This window comes from Corvus hawaiiensis, chromosome 18 (assembly GCF_020740725.1).
Source record: "Corvus hawaiiensis isolate bCorHaw1 chromosome 18, bCorHaw1.pri.cur, whole genome shotgun sequence".
NCBI lineage: Eukaryota > Metazoa > Chordata > Aves > Passeriformes > Corvidae > Corvus > Corvus hawaiiensis.
Window position 1 is genome coordinate 12,076,990 of NC_063230.1, and position 20,635 is coordinate 12,097,624.

Here is a 20,635-nt window from a genome sequence, read left to right on the forward strand (position 1 = left end):
AGATTCTTTGTGCCTCCTGGACGTTTGTTTCTGTTCCCTGAACTATTAAAAAGCCTCCCAGCAGTTTTCTCCTGAGATTCCCACCCTGCCAAGCGCAGCATAGGGGACGGCAGGGATGCAACACCATTCCAACATCTCAACAAACAAGTCCTGCCTTGTCCTACTCTGCCTCATTAAGGGTGTGAAGGCAGACACACAGAAATTACTTGTAATTTGTTTTAGAAGTCCTGGAAAAAGACATTTCAGATCAGCACAAGGTTCCCCTCTCCCTACAGTTTTATGAGGTACAGGGTTGTTACCTGGCGTTCTCAGGCTTTTCTACAAGTGTTTAAGATTAAATGAAGGATGTGTGATACACCACTTCCTCAGTAATGTAACCTGCTCTGAGTAACTGAGTCTCTGAGAACAGGAATTTCTGCTATAAATAAAAAGAATTGATCTAATTGATCAAGGCCTTTTTGTGTGGAAGCCTTTGCTGGAAAAGGTAGAGATTATCACTAGCATGGAACTACCCAAAATCAAAGCAGCATCGTGTACTTTAGAACGACAAAAGATGAATTAAACCAGTGAAGTGAGGAGCAGCATTTGTGCCTCTGAGTTGGTGATCATGATCTGTCCCTGCTGGAATTACCTTTTACCCAATGGGAGCTGATTTCAATCCAGATGCAGGGTTGGGTTTTTAGTTTCTTCCTTATCTTGGGGGTTCTGCCCCATGTCCTTGTGGCCCATAAATTCTGTAGTCCTTGTGTCCAAAGCCTTCTTCCCAAGCTTTGTTAATCATCCCCAAGATCTAAGATCACTGAAACACATCAAGCCCTAAACCTTAACGAGGCAATTCCGCCACCAAGTAATTTGGTTTTCTAACACCTGGACACCACTCAGCGCTTGTTGGCTGCTCTGTTTCACAGATGAAATCTTGTTGATGAGGCTTGAAAGCTACAAAGATCAAAACCCCAAAGAACAGCCTTTCTTAAAGAGAATTTTTACACATCCCACATTTTGCAACAATTAGGCAGGACCCTGTTTCAATAATCCCCTTCTCATTCCCAGCAACTAGGCAAATTGTTGCCTGTTTCTGACCCTTAGGATGTTGGGCATCTCAGCAAAACACAGAGGACCTGTCTCCCAACACCACTTGTGCTCCACGGGGCTGTGACGGCGGAGGGGACGCGAGTACATCCCCGGGGACATCTCCCGCTCCCTCCCTCAGCCCCTGCTCCCTCACGTTCCCGCCACAGCCCTCACGGCCCCGCGCGCCCCTTCACGTGCCCCCGCTCTGCGCGTGCGCCGCGCTCGACCCCGCCCACGCCACCGCACCCCGGCAGGCGTGCGCGGTGACGTCACTTCCCGCGCGCCGGGCGGGCCAAGATGGCGGCGGGCGGGCGGTGGCTGCGGAGCTGCTGCTCCGTGCTCAGGTACCGCGGCGGGCCGGGGGGAGAGGCTGAGGGGGAGACGCGCGGCACACACCGCGCTGCACACACCGTGCTCCCCACCCGCGGGCTGTAGGCTAAAGAGTACAGGGCATAAAAGAAGGAAAACCGACCAGTTGTTTTCATTAAAGTGCTGTAGAACAAAAGAAATTCTCTGTGCTTCTGTTTTTCCGCTCGAGTGTTTCCGTGATAGACCCTGACCCCAGGGCATTTGCACAGCTTGGGTTGTAAGTAAAACTGGCTAGAGAGACCCAAGTGTCGCTGGATTGTAACAAACCTGTCACATTTTTCATCTGCATGTACCTCACACCAATTTTAAGCATATTTTTAACCTATTTTCCAATATTATTGACTATCAGCAGTGTGCTGGTACCAGATAACATACGTTTTCTCTCTGAAAGCATTAATAATGTACTAGTTACTATGCTTGTCTTTTCTTGCACTTACAACTAAACACTAATACAAAATTTAAAACAAACTTACTCATTACTCTTACATAGCTGCACCATAGAAGCCTGGCATAGACAAGTTCCCCTGGAACAGCTTCTGGGTGTTTTTCTTCTCTTTGATCCCTATTCCCACTGCACACAGGGGTGCTAAACTTTGCCTCTTGCCTTTCCAGACGCAGCTTCCCAGTTCTGGCCAGTGTCCGGCAGCGAGGCCTCTCAAGTGGACGGTGGCACCAGGCTGTGGGGCTGGGGGTGGCCCTGTGCGCTGTCCCTGTCGTGGAGGTACCCCCAGCACCCCTTTCCTTGCAACAGTTTAACACCCAAACCCACCTGTTTGGCCTGGTTTTCCTCCTGGGATTGCATCCTCTGCGAGCTTGGCCGTGCAGCCTCGCAGCGAGGCTTTTCCTCACCTTTGTGTTTGACTGGCATCCGTAGGAGGGCGATGGAAAGGTCACACGGGTGTCTTGTGTTGCAGCAGCAGGGCTCAGGGTCCCTCAGCAACGATGCCCTGATCAGAAGAGCCGTGTCCCTGGTGACAGACAGCACGGCCACGCTGCTCTCCCAGACCACCTACGCGCTGATCGAGGCGCTCACCGAGTACACCAAGGTGAGCTCGGGGGTCACACGCCTGGCACGAGCCACTGCTGGGAGTGCCAGCTGGTCTGGCACTAACTACACCTCTTAAACCACGCTCAAAATGAGCTTTTGCAAAATTAATTTAACCAAAGAGGTGTGGGGGGTTGAAGATGTCAGGTCCCTCGGGAGCTGTGGGGTCACTTTTACACCAAATGTGGAAGTTACTTTGAGCTTTGTTAAACTGTTGCTTTTGGATTAAAATTTGACAATCCTGGAATGGTTTGGGTTGGAAGGACCTTAAAGCTCTTCCATTCACATGGGCAGGGACACCTTTCACTATCCTAGGGTGCTCCAAGCCCATCCAACCTGGTCTTGGACAGTTTCAGGGATGGGGCAGCCACAGCTGCTCTGGGCAGCCTGTGCCAGGGCCTCACCACCCTCACAGCCAAGAATTTTTCCCAAACTAACCCCTACCTAATCTCATCTAACCCTTCCCTCTGTCAGTGTGAATCCATTCCTCTTTCGTGTCATTCCATGCCCTTGTAAGAAGTCCTTCTTTTTACTTAAGGCAAAACAACCCTGGAACTCAGAACTGGGGCTGAAGAAACTCACAGCAGTTATTTTTATTACCTGTGTACTGAGTTCTCTGTTCTTGGGCATTTTATTGCCCTTCTCTGCCTTTCTATGGCCATGAACTGAATTCCATCAGAAGAACGGAGTGAGCCATACATAAGTCTGAAACAACAAGACAGTTTTAATTTTGCAAATAAAGTGCCAGTTTGAGTAAAGCATTTGCATTCCAGTTTATCAAGTATCTAATTTTGCTAATTAACACCAGGTAACACTGAGACAATGCCAGAGCTGTGCAGGTTGTCACGGTAACTGTGCAAAATGATTCCTTCACAGGCAGTTTATACCCTGGTGTCTCTCTACAAGCAATACTCAGATCTCCTTGGGAAAATGAACTCAGAAGAGGTGGATGCAGTCTGGCAGGTGGTCATAGGAGCCAGAGTGGATGTAAGCAAACAAACCTCCCTTCCCTCACCATGTGCCTCTCTAACCCTGCTCACAACGTTCTCCACAGCTCAGGAGAGCTCTCAGGTCTGTTACACCTTGTTAATGCTTTATCCTGCTCCTAGATGACCACCAAGCAGCAGGAATACCTCAGGCTGGAATCCAGTTGGATGACGGCGCTGCGGCTGTCAGAGATGGCGGCAGAGGCCGCGTATCAGTCAGGTGAGCCCCTGCCCCTCTTCCCTTTCTCAACACAGCTCAGACACACAATGTACATTCAGTTAACATCACAATTGACAGCTGGTGCCTAGTTTTTAGAGATCCTGACCACATACATTCTTTTTTTGGCTACAAGTCTGTAGATGCATTGAGAACTAGGCCTGGAAACTTCACATGTGGTTTAGGTCAAGACAAACCATGGCCAAAAATGTCTGAGGGAAGAGTTCAGTTATTTTTAAATGCAAAGCTCAAACACAGTCCTGGGAGCCACAGAACTAAGGGTGCCTGTGAGTCCAGTAGGGCTTTCCAGCTGGATTCAGTTATATTAAAAAAGGTACAAATTTTGGTCTGTCGTCCATGGAGAGATTTGAGAGCTCCAAGGTTGAGTTATGGGCTGGTTTATGGTGAGTAGGCAAAGTTACTGGAACGGAGAGGGGAGGGAAAGCAGTGAATATACAGAGACACCCTAACTCTGTAAGTGCCTGGAAAAGACCCAGAATCTGTAGGAGCATGGAGGAGAATGGTGGGAGTTCACAGTGCCACAGGTGTTCCTACTGCTGTAGGTGCCAGGATGGGACAAGGACTGAAAGGTTCTGGCACACAAGGACTGTGCTGGGCTTAGCTCTCAAACCCACTGGCACAAGCTGATCACTCCTATCCAACTCCAGCTGTATCCTACTGGGATGAAAGAATTCAAGGGAGCAGTGAAATCTCAAAGCAGACAAATGGTTTGAGGTAAATGAACAGTAAAAGCATTGAGCATTAATACAGCCCAAGAGTCACCACAACACAGCAAAGCAGAAGATAATCCCAGCCATTTCCTTAGCTTCCAGTGCTCCTGCTAACCCCTGTGTGTCAATCCTTCCCTCCAGGTGCAGACCAGGCCTCCGTAACAGCCCGCAGCCACATCCAGCTGGTGAAGGCCCAAGTGCAGGAGGTGCGGCTGCTGTCCCAGAAAGCAGAGACCAAATTAGCTGAAGCTCAGACAGAGGAGCTCATAAAAGCCCAAGGAGAGGACTCCTTGTTGCCACAGGGTGTTTTAGGAAATACAGATCCAGGTGATGACCCTTACCTTCGGGAGGACTGAACAGAACTGGAGTCTGAGGGTCAATCACAAATTGAACAGTCCCAAGCTCTTAAGTGTGGGATAGTGTAAAACTGCTGAAATAAGCCTGTGATTCCTTTTTTTCCCCATGAAAACGATTGCTTTACAAATCAAGTATTTGGAAGGCCTCAATTTTGTTTGTAACTTACCTTGTTTGTAATACTTTTGGATTCATTTATTTAAATGCTTATCTATGCAAATGTGAAGACTGTTATCAGGGATGGCCTGGTGTTAAATGTGTCTCTGCTTGGAGGGTCCTGCTGCTCCCTTGGTGTGTTTGTGGGAGCTCATGAGGGATCAGACAAAGATGTGTATTTAAAGATCCTTGTTTTTAACCTGTGAGGTAAATGATGTCTGTGAGGAAATGCCTTTATTAAACTGTGCAACAGCAGCTCTTTGTGGGTGTGTCCATTTGGGGAAGAGATTAGGCCCTGCTTCCTACTTGATTTTAAAAGATTTTAACCTCTGAGTTGGCAACTGCACCAAATTACACTGAGCTACAGTCAGGGGGAATGTTTGCTCTGGAGCTGAGAACTTCCCATGGAGTCACCCAGGCTCTTGGTGCAGTTTTGTTCAGCACAGCAACTTATTTCGCCCAGAGTCACCTCTGGGGAAGGTTCCCCGGGAAGCAAAGGAGAGGTTTGATTTTCAAGATACTGTGGTTATAAATGAAACTGTTTTGGCAGCTGCTGTGTACTGTTCTACAAAGCAGTGAGCAACAGAGATTTTTACGTTTGAATGCTTCCCAGTGCAAGTTTCAGGAAATTATCTTCATCATTTCTTTCGCAAGCTTAATGTTTCACTGCAGGCTTCAATACCACAGGTGTCTTTCACTGTGTTCATTTCCTAACCTGACGGCTGTTGTGAAATTTGCTTTGTAGAACAGCATCCACTAGAACTTTATCACTGATGTTTGGAAGCAGTTAATCCCCATCTGCCAGGCTGTGTAAGAAAACACACTAATCAAAGGTTTTTCACCACCAATTAGCATCTGATGCACTGCATCTGTGTCAAGGTTGCTGTTACTAAATTGAGTTGTGCCTCACCAGGAATTTTCTCACCTGCAGCATAAATTGTGTCTCATGTTGGCTGCCTTTGGAACAAATGCAATCTCAGGTGCACAGCACTGTTCATTTATAGATTAAGTAGTAAAAAAAAATTAACAAACAATCTTTCCTTGCTCCTCACTGGTGCTGCTGTATCCAAGGAGGATAGCACAGTCTGGAATTCAGCTCTCAGGGAACTGCCAGTGTCTCCTGTGCCAAACACAGCTTTGGGCTGGAGCATTAGGGAAAAAACCACTATGATGAGAGGATTACTTGAGTGGTGGCACAGCCAAGCCCTCAGGAGCCAAACGCACCCTCAGATCAACCTCTAACCACAACTGCTCTCATTTGATGCCTTGTGCAGTTGCAGAACATCTGCCAAACCCCTGACCTGAGTGCACAAACAAGTTGTGTACCTTTCAGGATGCCACAGTAACTCTACTCAGATGTTTGCATGGCACTGCCAGGAGCCTGCAAAGCCAGGAAAGTCCCTTTTCCCCTTGTTCCCAGCCCTGCTGTGACCCCACTTCTCGTTTCACTGCATGTCCTGTGTTTTCTTCCCAACAGCTGTTCCCACACACATCCAGCCTGACGTGACTGGAACCAACCAGTCAGTCCAGTCAAGCCAAAGTGGGGGTGAGGAGCACAAATGGCTCCAATTCACCTCCAAAATGGGGCAGAAGAGAGTCCCTCACCTTTGTTAGGAAGTGAGAGCTGCCAGTTGGGGATTAGCCCATGCACCTAAGCCCACAACAGACATGACATCATGCTCTGTGCTCCTGAGTTTGCATTGGGAATCATTGAGTGGATCACAAAAGTGCTGGCACAGCAGCTCACAGGGCACCACGGTGCCTGCTCTGCCCAGTCTCCTCTCCAGGACCAGCAGCAGTGCCCAGAACATGGGGTCTGCTGCTGACACTCGGCCTTGTTTACAAAGCCAACACACCTGAAACTACACACAGTCACTTTCTCAGCTACAGTTAATTAATCCCTGTTGGAGCTGTAGCAGAAAATACAGCAGCTTGCAAAAGACCACACTGCGGATGGACACCCACCAATTCTTTGAGACAAACCCCTACTCACATCTGGCACAAAACCAGCTCCTGTGAGGTGGCACCTTCTGCCCCAAGAGCCTGAGTTAGCCCTGGGGCTCAGCCAGAGCTACTCCAGGTGCTCCAGAGGGCTGAGGGAGCACATTCTGCCAGCAGTCCCACAGCCTGTGCAGCCCTGAGAGCTCCCACACCCCTGCTCTCGGGGTGTCCCTGTCTATAGGATAAAAAATAACCTCCTGGCAGCACTTCCCGGGCACCTCTGAAGGCTCCAGCTCCCATCTGGTGGGGGATGGATGCTGGGCAGCTGGCACCAGAGACAGCAGTTACAACAGCACAGCACAAAGAGCTCTATTTTCTCTAATCACACACTTCCTCTTTACTCATTTGCTTTTTTTTCCTAAGGCTTCCAGGCTATTTCCTGCTCACCCACAGCTTCTGCTCTAGCAGCAAGACACCCTGACACTGATAAGCTTCACAAAAGTACTACCAAAGCTTAGCTCTGTATTTGATCTTTTCTCAAACTAGCAATTCCAGCACATGCAGATTAATCACTTTTGTGTCAATACATCTTGTCTGGACAGGGCAGAAAACAGCAGCTGCCCAAAGAAAAGGAAGTGGCAAGTATCCATTTCCACATAACATTATCCTCTTTAATGTAAATACCCAGCATCAGATTCTCAGCCTTCCCTGGCTCTTAGCTTTCAGGAGACCTAAGAATATTCCCATGAAAATACTTTTCAAAACTATTTTATTTATACACAACATTACAACAACAACAACAACAACAAACCAAACACCTCCCACACAACATGGGAAGCTACAGCCACTCTTCCTACCGTGATTACTCAAAGACACATTGCTCCTCTCAAGCCAGATCAGAAAGTGTTTGTGCAAAAGTGTCCAGTGCATGTAAGCCTGTAGTGAACTTCTGTAAAAGGCAAAGGGCTGGAGGCAGAGCCCAGTCCTTCAGATCATCATCATTGCTGTGTTAAGGCCGTATCTTTTTGAAGCTTTTCCGTCCCCACTCCACTCCCTTTCTCCTGCTGTCTAGTAGGAGCTGTGGGGTTGCCGCCCTGGGACAGCAGACCCAGCAGGACATACTGGCCTTTCTTCCACCCCTTCAAGTACATTTCAAATGCTCTGTCACTCATTAGTCATCGCTGGCTGCCCCACATGAGACTGACTTCGGCTGGTGGTCAGACACCAGTGCAGGTGGCACTTGTGACTTCCCCTGGCACAATCTAGCCGGGAGGAGCCGAGTCCCCGGTGCCATGTCTCACGCAGCCACACCCCCACCCCGTGCCAATTCAACTGCTTCAAGTAACCCCCGACAGAAAAACACTCACTGCAAAGCAAACTCTGACGGCTCCAGTGCAGTCTGTTAGTAATGGACACGTTTCTACCACAACCTGATTTTTAGTTTAGGTACCCTGTCACCAGCCACAATCCTGCTGGGCTCATCAGTAGCTCCTTTTCCAGCCCCTCCTGTAGCTGTGTGTCACCGACACTGCACACTTAATGCTGTCATCCTTCACCAGCGTCCACATGATCCACATCTCCGTTGGGTTCAGTCTGTGCACAACCATCAGCTCTTTGTACAAGCACGGATCAAAAGGATTGAAAGGTCTCTGGATCCCGAAAGTCTTAAAGCCAGCGTGGTTCTTTGGGGTCACTGACATCTTTGCCAGACACATTCCCACAAACACATCATCTATGGGGAAGAGCTCCGTGTCCTCTGCGGTGCTCTGGAGGCGATGTACTGTCTGCCTAGACATCACATAGCCCCCTCCTCCCGCATAGAGAGGATAGAAGGTGGCTCCATACATGGGCTCTGGAATAAAGTATTTGACCTTGGTGTTCCTGATGGGCCGGGCATTGGCGATCACGTCCCCAACAAAGAGATCCCGTTCAGGGTCCAGCTCCCTGAGGAACTCAACGATGTTGTAAGTGTTGACAAACACATCATCATCACCCTTCAGCACGAACCTGGCGTGCAGGCAGTCCTCCGTGAACCAGCGGAGGAAATGCAGCTCCTTGAGGGTCAGGTTGAAAAAGTCGTCAACAAAATCCCACTGCAAGATGTCATCAAACTCCTGGCTCTCGTAAGCCAGCAGCTGGTGCAGGGGCTGCACCTGGATTTTGGCCTCGGAGCGCCCTAGGAGGAACACCAGCCTGATGCGCCTGCCCCCGATGGAGACCTCCTTCCCCCATGTATTCCTGATGGCCACGCGCCGCTCCACATTGATGGGGGAAGACTTGATGGCCAGCAGGAGGAACATCTCTTTGCTACACTTGGAAGGCCTCAGCAGGACTGAGAAGTTCCTGCAGTGCTTGTAGGTTAAGAACACACGGTGAGGCTCCGGGAGGGTGAGAGAAGAATTGGCAAAGGTCAAGTTCGGCAAACACTTGCTGTGCCCAGCGCTGTCCAGAACCGAAGGCAGCAGTCTGTGATCTGCTACATCCACTTTCTGCTCTGCTGATGATGCTGCCAACTTCGCCTCCTTCTTCATGTAGAACACACAGGCCAGCAGCGTGACTGAGAAGGTGTAAAGCACAAAGCTTTTAATCCTGGGATACATGGCAGCCTCCGGTGCAGGACCGGCCCCGGGCGGGCAAATGAAGACGAGCCGTTCCCTCCCAGGTGGGACGGGGACGTTTCTCGGTGCTTCCCCCGGTTCTCACCAGGACGCGGTGCTGCCGGTAAGGACGGTCCGGAGCCGCCGGCCCCGCCGGGGCGCGCAAACCGGGCTGGAGCCGCCGCTCCACGGTGACCCCCACACAGCAAAACCCCGGCTCCGCTCGGCGGAACAGCCTCCTCCACAAGTCACCGGGAGCTGCCGCCGGCGCCGCGATTTACCGGGAGCTGCCCCCGACCCCGCCCCGCAGCTTCTGCGCCCCGCCCGCGGGGGGAGGATGCGAGGGGCTGGTACCGGCACCGTGGCAGCGTGTCCCAGGCACGGCCCATCCACCTTACACCCCGCACACCCACCCAACACCCCCTGCCCGCTCCAGCTCCTGCAGAAGCTCAGCACCAGCCCCAGACCACGAGGAGTCCCAGGGCATCTCCCAGCTTTGGCGATTCGGCTAAATCAGGCTCCACGCAGCGTTCCCGTGCGGTTTATTTCCACTCACGCTTCTGCTACGGACACATCACTGAGTGTTTCCCACTGCCACGGCCACATTCTCCTGGCTCTGGGTGCTGGCTGCCAAGGGCCACCGAAGCAGCTGCATCTGGAACTGAACCGTCAGCAGTACGGGCTGGAGCTCTTGACCCTCCGCCACTTCAGCGGTGTCTTTGTTTTTTCCTTTTCCTGTGGAAAGAAGTACATTTGTCACTGTCTTGAGAGAGTAAATCATCCTAAAAGCAGCAGTGTGCAAGGGTGTCAGCACTGACTGGGCCTCGAGGGAAATCTATTTGAATATGACTTTGGATAAGAAACCCAAAATGCATCTTTAGGCTGGCAACTGACCTGGGTGCAACCTTGCTTTTTGTTGTGAAATTGCCCTAGGGCAAAAGAAAATGCAGAAATAAATTATTTCAAGGATCCTGGGAAATCAAATGTGGGGTAAAATGAGACCTACGTGAAACTACTTCTGAAGACATCCTTCAATGTCTGGGCAAATGGTTCACTTGTGAAAAAGCTCACTGCCTTTCCTCTTTGAGCTGTCTGGAAGCGATCCCAATTCCTCTGAGAGGACTTATTATTTGTGTGCATTTGCTGACTGAGGGATGCAAATCAGCCTCAGATCCCGGCTGTGAGAGTGCCGGTCCCTGCACAGCCTCGCTGGACACACGGCTGGGAGCCATCCCCTGTCCCCTGGGACGTGGCCACTTTCACAGCTCCAAGGAGGTGCGTGGTCCCCAGGTGATGAGCAAGTGTCAGACAGCCCCACAGCAGCTGGTGCCTCTCAGGGCAGGCAGGATGTGCAGACACTGCACTCAGCAGGGCTCAAGCAGTACCCCCAAAAGCCACAACTGAGGTGTTCTTATGAGTCACGGCCATGGGACACTGGCTGTAGCGAGCTGTGGGGCAGCTCATTTTTAGGCATGGTGAATTTTGCACTCATGCTTTGAAATATGCACGCAGTGGCCTCCCGGTGTGGCCGAGCCAGCCCCCACCTGCACAGATACATGGGGACACCAAATTAAGCATAAATCTCTAATTGCTCTGGGTTTCCTGCAACAGTGGCGTTTCTGTGCACACAACAGCACCTTTACCCTTGCTCAAGCTGAAGGAAACCTCCTGCATGCACTGACCCCACACTGGGGTAGAAAGGAAGGAAGAAACAACCACGGCTGAAGTTGAGCTGTTTGACAGCAACTGCCTGCTTTAGCAACAGGCTGAGTGTAGATTGGAAATACACATCTTTTTGTGGGGGACAGCAATTCAGGGAATTTTCTTCTTTTCAGGTCACTGGAAGAGGCCACAGGCTTCCCTGAATGCAGACACAGCCAAGGACTGCAGAGCTCTGAGAGCCTCCCCACAGATGGGGACCTTGCTGTGGGTGACTAGGCACAGGAAAGCAGCCTGGAGCTCTGTGGGTTAATTGCACTCTTAAATCTAATGCCAGAGCAGGAAAACAAGGCTCCTTTGGTAGCTCTGAGTGGTGCTGGGAGGCCTGGCCCTCTCCATGCCCTCCTTGACCCATGAGCAGCTTTTCAGCATTGCTTGGCCACCCCTTCCCTCTCCCACTTCCCCCTGCTCTTGCATTACCCCTCCGATGTGCTGGCACTGCTATTTTTGCAGTCAAAACCAAGATTGTTGGAAAAATAACCTGCAAGAGGCAGGGCGAGGTTTGTTTCTGGCAGATTAAGCAACACTGCTGGCTGAGCAGCCCTGAGCTCCGCACTGGGGAGGCAGGGGACACAGCCGGTGGGGTCGGGGTGGTCTCTTCCTGGGTGACAGCAGACTGGGATCTGTTCCTAGCCCTGCCATGGGCTGGCTGGGGGACCTGGGGCTCTCTGTGCATCTCATCTCCAAACCAGAGAGAACAATAATCCCCTCTGCAAAGTGCTTTCAGATGCGATTTGGCAATGGATGAGGAGCTCATTATGCATCCCAGGCAGCCCTTCCTCAGCTGCCCGCCCACGCCACCGCCCACATTTGGCAGCCGACACAGTGGGCAGCACTTTTCTCACCCAAAAGTCTGCTTTGCCCTTCTCCCCTGGCACAGAGTGCTGTAGGTGTGTGTCTCCCAGGGCAGTCGGCAGCCCACCCTCGGTGCTTGTGCAGACACCGACTCACACGGTCTCCAGGCTGTCTATCCTGACAGCGCTGCAGTCAATGTCTGTATTCACAGCCTGAGGCTCAGGATGTGAGTAAGTCCCTGCTCCTGGAGCTGGCAGGGTGGCCAGGCCCTGCTCCTGTTTGCTCTCTCTCACACACACCACCCTCTGCCCTGCCAGCTCCAGCCTCTGTCACCTTTGGGAGACGTCGCGGTTTTCCGGCTGGCCTGAGCTCCTTTCACTGCTTTGGGTGTTTTGCTCTTGTCTGTGCCTTTTTTCACCTCCTGTGGAGAGAGATGTTTCCACAGTAAGGCTGTGTTGAAACTCAATGCCCTCATTCAGTCCTGTGACAGCTGTCACCATCTGGGTGCTGTCACCGGGATTTCAGGGACAGAGGAAAGAGGTGAGGGGGAGCAGGAGCATAGCAGAGTGGCTGCTAAGAGAAGAGAATCCAGGAAATAGGAAGTTGGTACAGCTGGTATGTGCTGCCATGCTGAGAGAGAGCACCAGAGGAAGCACGAGTGGCTGCTTTCACATTCTTGAATGGAAAAATAGACTCATCTATTTTCCTAGGCCCAGAAAAAGTAGCAGTACTGCTTGCTAATATCAGCCTTAAATAACCACACCAGCAGTGATGGATGGTGGTTATACTGAACCCCAGCCTGCAGCCTCACCCTGGGACACGCTCCTTACCTTCTCCTCCACAGCTGGAGGTTCTGGTGGTTTCTGAGGGATCAGGATCCCAAACTCACACACAGCTGCCACCATGTTCTCGGTGGCCAGCAGGGTCTTCAAGGTCACCCTCCTTGTGCCCAGAATGCTCCGAATAGGAGGGTCACTGCGGAATTCACATGGCTGCTTCTTCTTTTTCTGCTTGTCCTTGGACACAGGACGGTGCAGGACACAGGGACAGGTCTCAGCAGAGGGTTGGGGTCCCTTTATCAGAGAGAAGCAACCCCAACCCAGCCCCTTGCCCACCACTGCATCGTGGCCAAGGTGTGTATCAACAGCTGCTGCCTTCCCCCCATAGCAAAGGGGGACTTTGGGAGAGGTCTGGTTTTGGGGGTGACTCTCTGACACACTAAACTGATCCAGGAGAAGGATCCTCATTCTCCCATCACTGTTTTTGCAACTCAGATGTAATTTGGTCATTGTTTTCTCCCAGCACCCTACCTTTGCACTGTCCTTCTTCAGCTCCTGTCCTTCCTTCTTATTTGTGGCAGCGTTTTCTTCTGCATCAGCATCCACAGGCCATGAGAGCACCTGCCCGGAGAGGAGCTGGCTCAGGGTCACTGCCATCCTAGCCTGCCTCCCAGACGGAACATGATACCCCTGGCTCCACAGCAGCTCCCAGCAGCTCTTCCCCCTTCATCCAGCTCTGCCACACCCTCACCTTCTCCTCCACAACAGAGACAATGGTTCCAGCCTCCAGGTAGGACTTCAGCCCCACCAAGTCCTTGGCAACGTGTTCCTTCCTGTAGCTGAAGTCGATTGTGTCTGCCCAGGGCTGTCCAGGGGTGGCAAACACCTTTGCTATAGGGACACAGAAAAGTTCAGAGGAGACCTCTCTTTCCCCAGGACAGAAGGACCCCCAGGACACGGCTGGTGCTAGGTCATTATCCATCAGTCCCAGAAACAGCTCAGCTGATACTGTGAGGGACATCCTGATGCCACCACATCCCAGGAAGAGCTATAAACCTGCCCTGAGAGATGGGACAGAGGATCTATAATTCCTCATTACCAGAGTGGGCCTTGGGCTCCTCTGTGGCTGCAGACTCCTGATGGCTCTTTGCTTCTCCTGTGTCCTGAGCAGAGCTGTCCACATCCAGTGTGGCCACCGTGGGACTCTGGTAAATTTGCGTTACCTGAAACAGAGACCGATCTGCCTCCAAAATCCTATACCCCAGACCACCCTCATGGGAAGAAGGAACATCAGTGCCAGGGAAAGGGTCTGCCAGTCAGCAGGAGGGGGGCTGTGAGTGCACTCCCATGTGCAGAGCTCTGGGCTCCCCAAGAGGGATGTGGAACGTGGGCAGCTGGGTCTTGTCCTGCTGGATGCAGCCACATAGGAATCCTGTCCCCAGCACTGCTGCTACCCATGCCATGTCCATCACCCCATAGCCTGGAGATGCCCATGCCGTTCCCCCTGCTGTGGCCTGCCATGCTGGTTGTTTCCAGGAGCACAATCAAGCACCAACCTCAGGGCTGCCCCTGTCCTCAAGCTCCTCTCTCTCTGCAAACTCGTAGGTCACACGGTAGCTGTAGGTGATTATTGGACCCTCAGAGCCAACCTTCAGCTGCTGAAAAGCTTTGGGATCGGGGAGTCCCTTCATCTCCCCAATGCTCACAACCACTCGTCCTTCATTCCTGATCAGCTCTGAAAGAAAGACAATCTTGCCATGAAGCTGCAGCACGTTCCCTCCAGAGTGAGGAAGGAACAGAGCAAGCAGAAACCTCCAGGTCCCTCCACCTCCTGGCATGCCTCGGTGCCACCCTGTGCAAAACTGTGACAAACCACTGCCACGTGGGGTCACTCCAAAGCCATGCAAACACCTCCTGGCTTGACTGCTCTGTTCCTTCTACAATTGAGTCTCCAATAAGCACATCCAGCACATAAACTCATTGAGTAGGGACCATCAAGAGAAGCTTCCCATCCCGAGTGTCCCAGCCTCCTCCTCTCATCCCAGTCAGGGATGTGCCACGGAGGTGGCACCGCTGTGTGCAGACAGTGCAGCACCATGTGAGCACCTTCCCAAGTACAGATGCTCCTCTTGCCACAGCTCGAGAGGGAAACACATGGTCTGAAAACAGGTGGTGTCTGGGAAATGAAGCTGAGGCAGGCCAGGACACTGAGGCAGTGCTGGGACTGGGATGGGTTGTTCTTGGCCCTAAGGCTGAAACTACCTCGATGGTAATTACAGAGCTCCACCACAATGAAAACCCCGCTCCTGAATCACAGGGTCAGCACAGGCAGCCTCAAAGGCGGGGGCTCACCTGGCTGCCTCGCCAGACCATGGAATTGCTGCCTCTCATCAGGCCGTATGTGGATGTCATCAAGGATGGACAGCTTGGGCAGGCTGTCCACGAGGAAGCCTCTGTAACTGGGGATGAGAGCCAGTGGGTTCCCTTGGAGCACCAGGATGCGGAGATTCTGCAGAGTGGACAGCTGGGAGACCAGCCCCTGCAGGTCCGTGAGGCTGTTAAAGCTCAGGTCAAGGGAGATGAGGTTTGGCCTAAGGAGAGAACCCAGGGAGGGAGGTAAGGCAGCCAGCACCCATATGAGGATAGAGAGCTACTGCCCTGCGGCAAAAACAGAAACGAAAGTTGTGTTTCCCCAGCACAAACTGGGTTGAACTGAAGAATCCAGTCTGGAGGCCAATTCCAAATTCCTGAGCCATACAGTCCATTGTCAGTCTGCCCCACAACACAAAAACATTTCTTTAGCTTCCACTGACGACCCCACTGCACCATTTGGTGATGCAGCCTACACCTCAGAACCTTCCAGACTTCCAGCAGGGGCTTTGGGAAGGACATGGAAAAAGTAAGCTGCCCAGGGAAATGGGAACTGTGGTGGCAAGGGTGTCAAGGCAGTTCCCCTGGTGATCCCCCCATTCCACACCTTGCCAAGGACCAAGACAACCTCTGGGCGTAAGACAGAAGACTGCAGAGACAGACTGCTCTGCACAGAGAGTGGACACAGAGCAAAGAAAAAACCCTTCTGAAGGGCTGTGATTTCCCAACAACGGCCACCTCGGTGGCTTGAGGTCTCCTGCTCACATCTGCCCATTTCCCTTTCAGCAGCCCATGTTCAGCCTGTGGCATTACCAGAAATCCACAGTGAAGTGCTTTTCCTGGGAAGGGCCACACAGCCGGTTGTACCCCAGCCCCAGGTGCTGGAGCTCCGGGGGTGGCCGAGCACACAGGTCCTGCAGATCATGCACAGCGTTGCAGCAGAGCTCCAGGACCTGCCCGGGACAGAAGAAACTACAAACACCTTTGCAATGAGCTGTTCCTGGCACCCCCTCAAACTGGTTGGCTTTCACTGTTTTCCCAGATGGGAATTCCTGCCCCATCCTGCACAAGGCCCTGCTTGCTCACCTTCAGAGCCCGGGGCAGGTGGGCCGAGGTTACTTTGCTGATGCGGTTGGCACTGAGAATGAGCTCCTCCAGCTGCTGGAAGCGCAGCACACCCTCATCCACCTCCTCCACCTGCAAAGAGCTAGGTTTGGCCAATGTGTCCCTGAGGCACCTTGTGGCACTCGTTGATCCACGTGACATCCATGTAACACAGATTAGCACAATGTCTTGAGGAGGCTGTGGTGTTCCAGCTGCAACACCTGGGAAGACCCTAGGAGAGGAAGGTGTCATTCTTCCAGGATGTTTTCCCTCACAGCAGGAAGACACAGTTTCCTGGCCTACAGCTTTATGGGCACCAGCAGCTGCACTTACTCCCTTGTCGAGTATCCGCAGGGACTTGACAACCTGGAAGACTCTGGAGCTGCGGAGGAGCTCAGGTGCCAGCACGGCCACTTCCCGCAGGAGCCGGTCCTGGGGGCTGCAGTCGTGGGGCAGGGCCCAGGGGCTGTGCTGGTCTCTCAGCAGCTCCAGCAGCACCTCGGGGGTCTCCTCTCCCGGCAGCACGGTCTCCTCCAGCCCTGCTGGCTCTGCATTGAGGCAGGATTTGTTCTGCGGACAGGGAGAGAGGAGAGGCAGTGGCAGCCCCGTGCCATACCCCATGGCTGTGCCCCCCCAGACCCTTACCCAGCTGCCGAGGCCGCAGGGGAAGTCCTGCAGCCCCAGGTGCCGCAGGTACTCCTGAAAAGCAGCCGAGACGCTGCCGGGTGCTGCCATCCAGCCCCAGCCTGGCAGGGAATCCCCTGGCTCAGCGGCTTGCGTCCCTGTCGCTAGGAGATGGCACTGACGCGAATGCCATGGAACCAAACTCTCCAAGCAGAGCGTGCAGCAAGTCTAGGGCAGCACCAAGCTTGCCGGGCTGGGAATAAATCCCTGGTTTTCTGGGTCTACCCTGTGTTATGGGGGCTGCTCCCCACCAGGGAAAGAGCAGGTGGCCTCATGCTGCACTTGCAGGATACAGCATCAGCATTCTTCCCTGGCCGGGGACCTGTAGCATGGAATTTGGCATTTTCCTTATCTACGGCCTGAGTGTCACTCAGGTTTCAGGGAGGAACCCGTCAGGGTCTCAGTCAGCTCTGAAAGTCCAGCTCTCCACTTTACGTGGAGGGCACTGTCACACAACCATGTAAGGCCATCAGAAAACAAGCTCACAGCTGAAAATACCAGCTCCCACACTTGGAAAAAGTAGGTGAGGTCTAGGAACAAAAGCCACAGCTGTGTCTCAGGTCAGTGTCAGGTCTCCACAGATGGAGATTAATTTCCTTTTTCCAGAGATAGGTGTTGAGGCAATGGCTACAAATTCCACTTTAGAGAGCTGACAGGGCATCACGTGTCAGCAGAACTTCACCAAATGAATTGCAGTTGCACTGTGGTGTCTGATGGTTACGTGGTGGAAAGCTGAACTTCTCAGGTTGGGTTTTACAGGACGGATGCCGACCTGCTCCCTTATCAGCTCAGCAGCTTATCACAGTCCTGTACAGACTGGAAAGGATGTGCAGAGCATGCACAGGCTATGAGATAATGGCATGTCCTGGAGTGGAGTAATCAGGTAAAGTGCTGTCCTCAGGAGAAAAATGAAGTAAAGTCTTCTGAAAGTCTTAGAAAAAGCATCACCAGTGGTTGAACCGTGTTTTGTGGAAAAGCAAAGCTGTAAAAATGCTGCTGCTTTTATTTGCATCACTATTTAAAATAACTGGGCCCCATTGCCTTCAGTGCTGCACAAAGAGATATTCCTGCTCTTGGAGGAAGACCAGATCCCAGTCCTCCCTGGCTGTGCCCAGCTGGGAGAGCTGGAAGGGGACTGGCAGTGCCTAATGGCATCTTTTATGTACCTTCCATGCATCTTCCTGTGGGCCACTGACCAACTGCATCTCTGCAGGTTTGGTGCTTCCAAACAAGAAACCCGCCAAGACCACCCTTCTGCCTGAAAGGAGCCATCTGTACCCACCACTCCCTTTGTAGGGACACTCCTAAAGAATGGCACGCACAAAGAAACATCTTCTCTTTCTCTCTGTCTCCATCTCCCCCTCAAATAATAAAACCTTCAAAGAAAACAACTGTCTGCCAGAACTGTCCTTGCCCTAGGCCATGGTAACTCATCTCTTCCTTGGCATTATTAAGCACCTGGGAACAAGGGTCGTGCAAGAAGAAAGACTTCCTGGTGGGATGGCTCCTTCCCTCTGCTTGGCTCCCTCACAGCCCATGGCAGAACCACCTTCACTTTGGGAAACTCTGTTACTGTGGCTTCAAGCAAAGACTTGAGGGCTGAAGTTACAGCCTGGTGGGATCCTGGTGCACCATGTTACAGGGGAAATATCCATTACCATTTCAAGCCTTGGGAATCGGTTCAGTCCTGAGAACAATCCTTGAACCAGTCCCAGAGGAGTTCATTCACACACCAAGCTTTTTCTTTTCAAAGAGGGTTATTGCACATGAAAGCCAGAACTGATTATTTTGACACCAGTATATTGACCCTTGAAGGTTTCCTGGTGACTTCACACATACTCATCTTTGAGCTATGACTACCTTCCAGGTACATCTCTAACTGCAGAGGTGGGAAGAACAAGTGTGTCTGTGTCACAAAGGTATTTCCATAGGGGTTTCCTCTGCTCTTTCTGTCCCAAGCCATCAGGAGTTTTGCTCTTCTGATCACAGCCTCATACTTAAAAATCCTAGGGATAATTATTCTCTGTTTTGGTGTGTATGAGAATTTCCTGCACTTGGTACTAGAAGCAGAACACACCCTCAGAGGAGTTGGAGAGATGGGCATCAGGGATGGGGAGGGGGGTATCCTGAGCATCCCTTGGGAACAGGGTCTTACAGGCATCCAGCAAAAGGATTTATACATGGAACTGGAGGCCTGACCTACCTTGCACACAAGCCTTTTTTACTCCCTGCACTGGCCCACTCTTAAACTGACTCTGAAGGAGAAGCAATGGCTTTGGGTAGCAATAACATGCTCCCAACCACGTTTATAAATAAAACAAGAGTTTATGTTCTAAATCCCACATTTTGGAGAGCCCAAGGATTTAAATGGGATGGTCAAGCCAAGTATCCCAAGCTCCTAGTCAAAGAGATGACACAGGACACCCTCTATGTCAGTTTGAAACTGCACCTAGATCACAATCAGTGAAGACGCATCTGATGCAATCTTCAAAAAAGAAAAAGCCCCAAATTATCACTGGCAAAAAAAAAAAAAAAAGAAAAAATTACTGTGACGCAGGACTCCACAGCATTTAAATGCAGGCTGGCTGGTCCCATCCACAGCACTCCAGGCAGGCAGAAGCTCCAGAAGCAACTCCAACACCAGCTCCCAGCCAAGCCACTGCTGTCCAAGCCCACCATGGAACACAGAGCAGGTGGGTATGACTGACCTTGCTACAGGCTGTAAGGTTGCCCTGGTTGATGTTCATCTTTAGCTTCACGCCTATATGCTTTAAAAATGCATCACGCTGCACAAAACTATTAAGATTTGCAAAAACTATGCAGAAGACTGAGACTAATCATTGTATTCTTTCCTTTTGGTTTCCTCTCTTCACCTGAACGCAGAGATCAACAGGTTTGCAATCTTCCTCTTCTGTTTAATGGTTCCTTTGGGCTCCTTGGCACCAACAAAGACATCAGAAAGCAAATTGAGTACAGCAGAGTGGCAGAAGAGTTTCACTACCGACATACAGCACATGTCATCAGTGATAGAAGACCAAGCACATGACTTGTTTGAATTCTATGTAAGTGCACCATTTTCTATGTGCTGTGTCTATGTCTGTGGAGAAATCTCTTGAACTATTATAAAACACAAGAAAAACCATCAGAAAATAAGTATTTGGTTTAGAACCTAAAGTAGGCTCTTCTCTGTATTCCATGCAAGAAGGAAAGCATTTACATTGTGTTATTTCAGGGCACAGTTGGGGCAAGGGCAGCTGCAGAAATCTTGGGTGACTTTGCCTCAGCTCATTGCAAGCTGGGATCTTCCTGATTCACAGTGTTCCTTCTGAGCATTGGGCATCTTCTTGCAGGACTTTAGTCAGATCACTGGAAACATGGCAAGAATTGCTTTGCCCTTTATTCTGACCCTAGTGCTTGAGCACTTCTGCCAAAAATCCTGTTCACCCATCCCTTCCTTGGAGATGATAAATTGTTCACTGAACCCTGGTGTCAATGCCTCAAAATTCAGTTCCTGGGGTTGCGTTTCCAAGAGTATGTTGATAAAAATCAACATTGAATTCAGAGGAAATGTCATTCTTGAAATTCAAACCATCTCTGCTGAAACAGATGAAAATACACTCAGGCCAAACCAGATCTCTGGCATAGGACAGAACCCAAGATTTAGAAAAGCTGAGAACCAAGGCAAGCAGGGCATGGGGAACTGCATACTCTGTGCAA

General features: G+C 51.3%; 3 protein-coding genes across 7 annotated transcripts; 1 reads left to right on the forward strand and 2 right to left on the reverse strand.

Moving 5' to 3' along the window:
* Positions 1-1,354: 1,354 nt before the first annotated feature.
* Positions 1,355-5,184, forward strand: DIABLO (diablo IAP-binding mitochondrial protein). Of its 2 annotated transcripts, none has more exons than XM_048323061.1 (6): positions 1,355-1,415; positions 2,053-2,161; positions 2,355-2,486; positions 3,362-3,472; positions 3,595-3,691; positions 4,561-5,184. In XM_048323061.1, exons 1-6 carry the CDS (start codon positions 1,369-1,371, stop codon positions 4,773-4,775), a joined length of 711 nt encoding a protein of 236 aa, XP_048179018.1. In that variant the 5' UTR covers positions 1,355-1,368; the 3' UTR covers positions 4,776-5,184. The 2 variants fall into 2 exon arrangements, with proteins under 2 accessions (XP_048179018.1, XP_048179019.1); XM_048323062.1 differs by having other exon boundaries at positions 2,358-2,486.
* Positions 5,185-7,622: 2,438 nt separating this feature from the next.
* Positions 7,623-9,771, reverse strand: B3GNT4 (UDP-GlcNAc:betaGal beta-1,3-N-acetylglucosaminyltransferase 4). Its single transcript, XM_048323060.1, has one exon. It carries the CDS (start codon positions 9,468-9,470, stop codon positions 8,352-8,354), a length of 1,119 nt encoding a protein of 372 aa, XP_048179017.1. The 5' UTR covers positions 9,471-9,771; the 3' UTR covers positions 7,623-8,351.
* A 109-nt stretch (positions 9,772-9,880) lies between these two features.
* LRRC43 (leucine rich repeat containing 43) lies at positions 9,881-18,893 on the reverse strand. Of its 4 annotated transcripts, XM_048323059.1 has the most exons (12): positions 16,880-18,890; positions 16,568-16,804; positions 16,217-16,327; positions 15,944-16,083; positions 15,113-15,351; positions 14,317-14,495; positions 13,860-13,983; positions 13,512-13,651; positions 13,292-13,381; positions 12,812-12,997; positions 12,315-12,402; positions 9,884-10,202 (listed from the first exon to the last, which is right to left on the reverse strand). In XM_048323059.1, exons 1-12 carry the CDS (start codon positions 16,967-16,969, stop codon positions 10,042-10,044), a joined length of 1,785 nt encoding a protein of 594 aa, XP_048179016.1. In that variant the 5' UTR covers positions 16,970-18,890; the 3' UTR covers positions 9,884-10,041. The 4 variants fall into 4 exon arrangements, with proteins under 4 accessions (XP_048179014.1, XP_048179013.1, XP_048179015.1 ...); XM_048323058.1 differs by having other exon boundaries at positions 9,883-10,202; positions 16,568-18,891; XM_048323056.1 differs by having other exon boundaries at positions 9,882-10,202; positions 16,217-18,893.
* Positions 18,894-20,635: the final 1,742 nt, after the last annotated feature.

Bases quoted from the DNA above. Each gene is read 5' to 3' on its own strand.
- DIABLO (XM_048323061.1), top strand. From the start codon at position 1,369: ATGGCGGCGGGCGGGCGGTGGCTGCGGAGCTGCTGCTCCGTGCTCAG. The intron at 2,487-3,361 runs GTGAGCTCGGGG...ATTCCTTCACAG, and splicing joins CGCTCACCGAGTACACCAAG to GCAGTTTATACCCTGGTGTC. The intron at 3,473-3,594 runs GTAAGCAAACAA...TCCTGCTCCTAG, and splicing joins TCATAGGAGCCAGAGTGGAT to ATGACCACCAAGCAGCAGGA.
- B3GNT4 (XM_048323060.1), bottom strand. From the start codon at position 9,470: ATGTATCCCAGGATTAAAAGCTTTGTGCTTTACACCTTCTCAGTCACG.
- LRRC43 (XM_048323056.1), bottom strand. From the start codon at position 16,969: ATGGCAGCACCCGGCAGCGTCTCGGCTGCTTTTCAGGAGTACCTGCGG. The intron at 13,984-14,316 runs GTTGGTGCTTGA...TCTCTGTTTCAG, and splicing joins AGGACAGGGGCAGCCCTGAG to GTAACGCAAATTTACCAGAG. The intron at 12,998-13,291 runs GTAGGGTGCTGG...CCTGTGTCCAAG, and splicing joins TGAAGAAGGACAGTGCAAAG to GACAAGCAGAAAAAGAAGAA.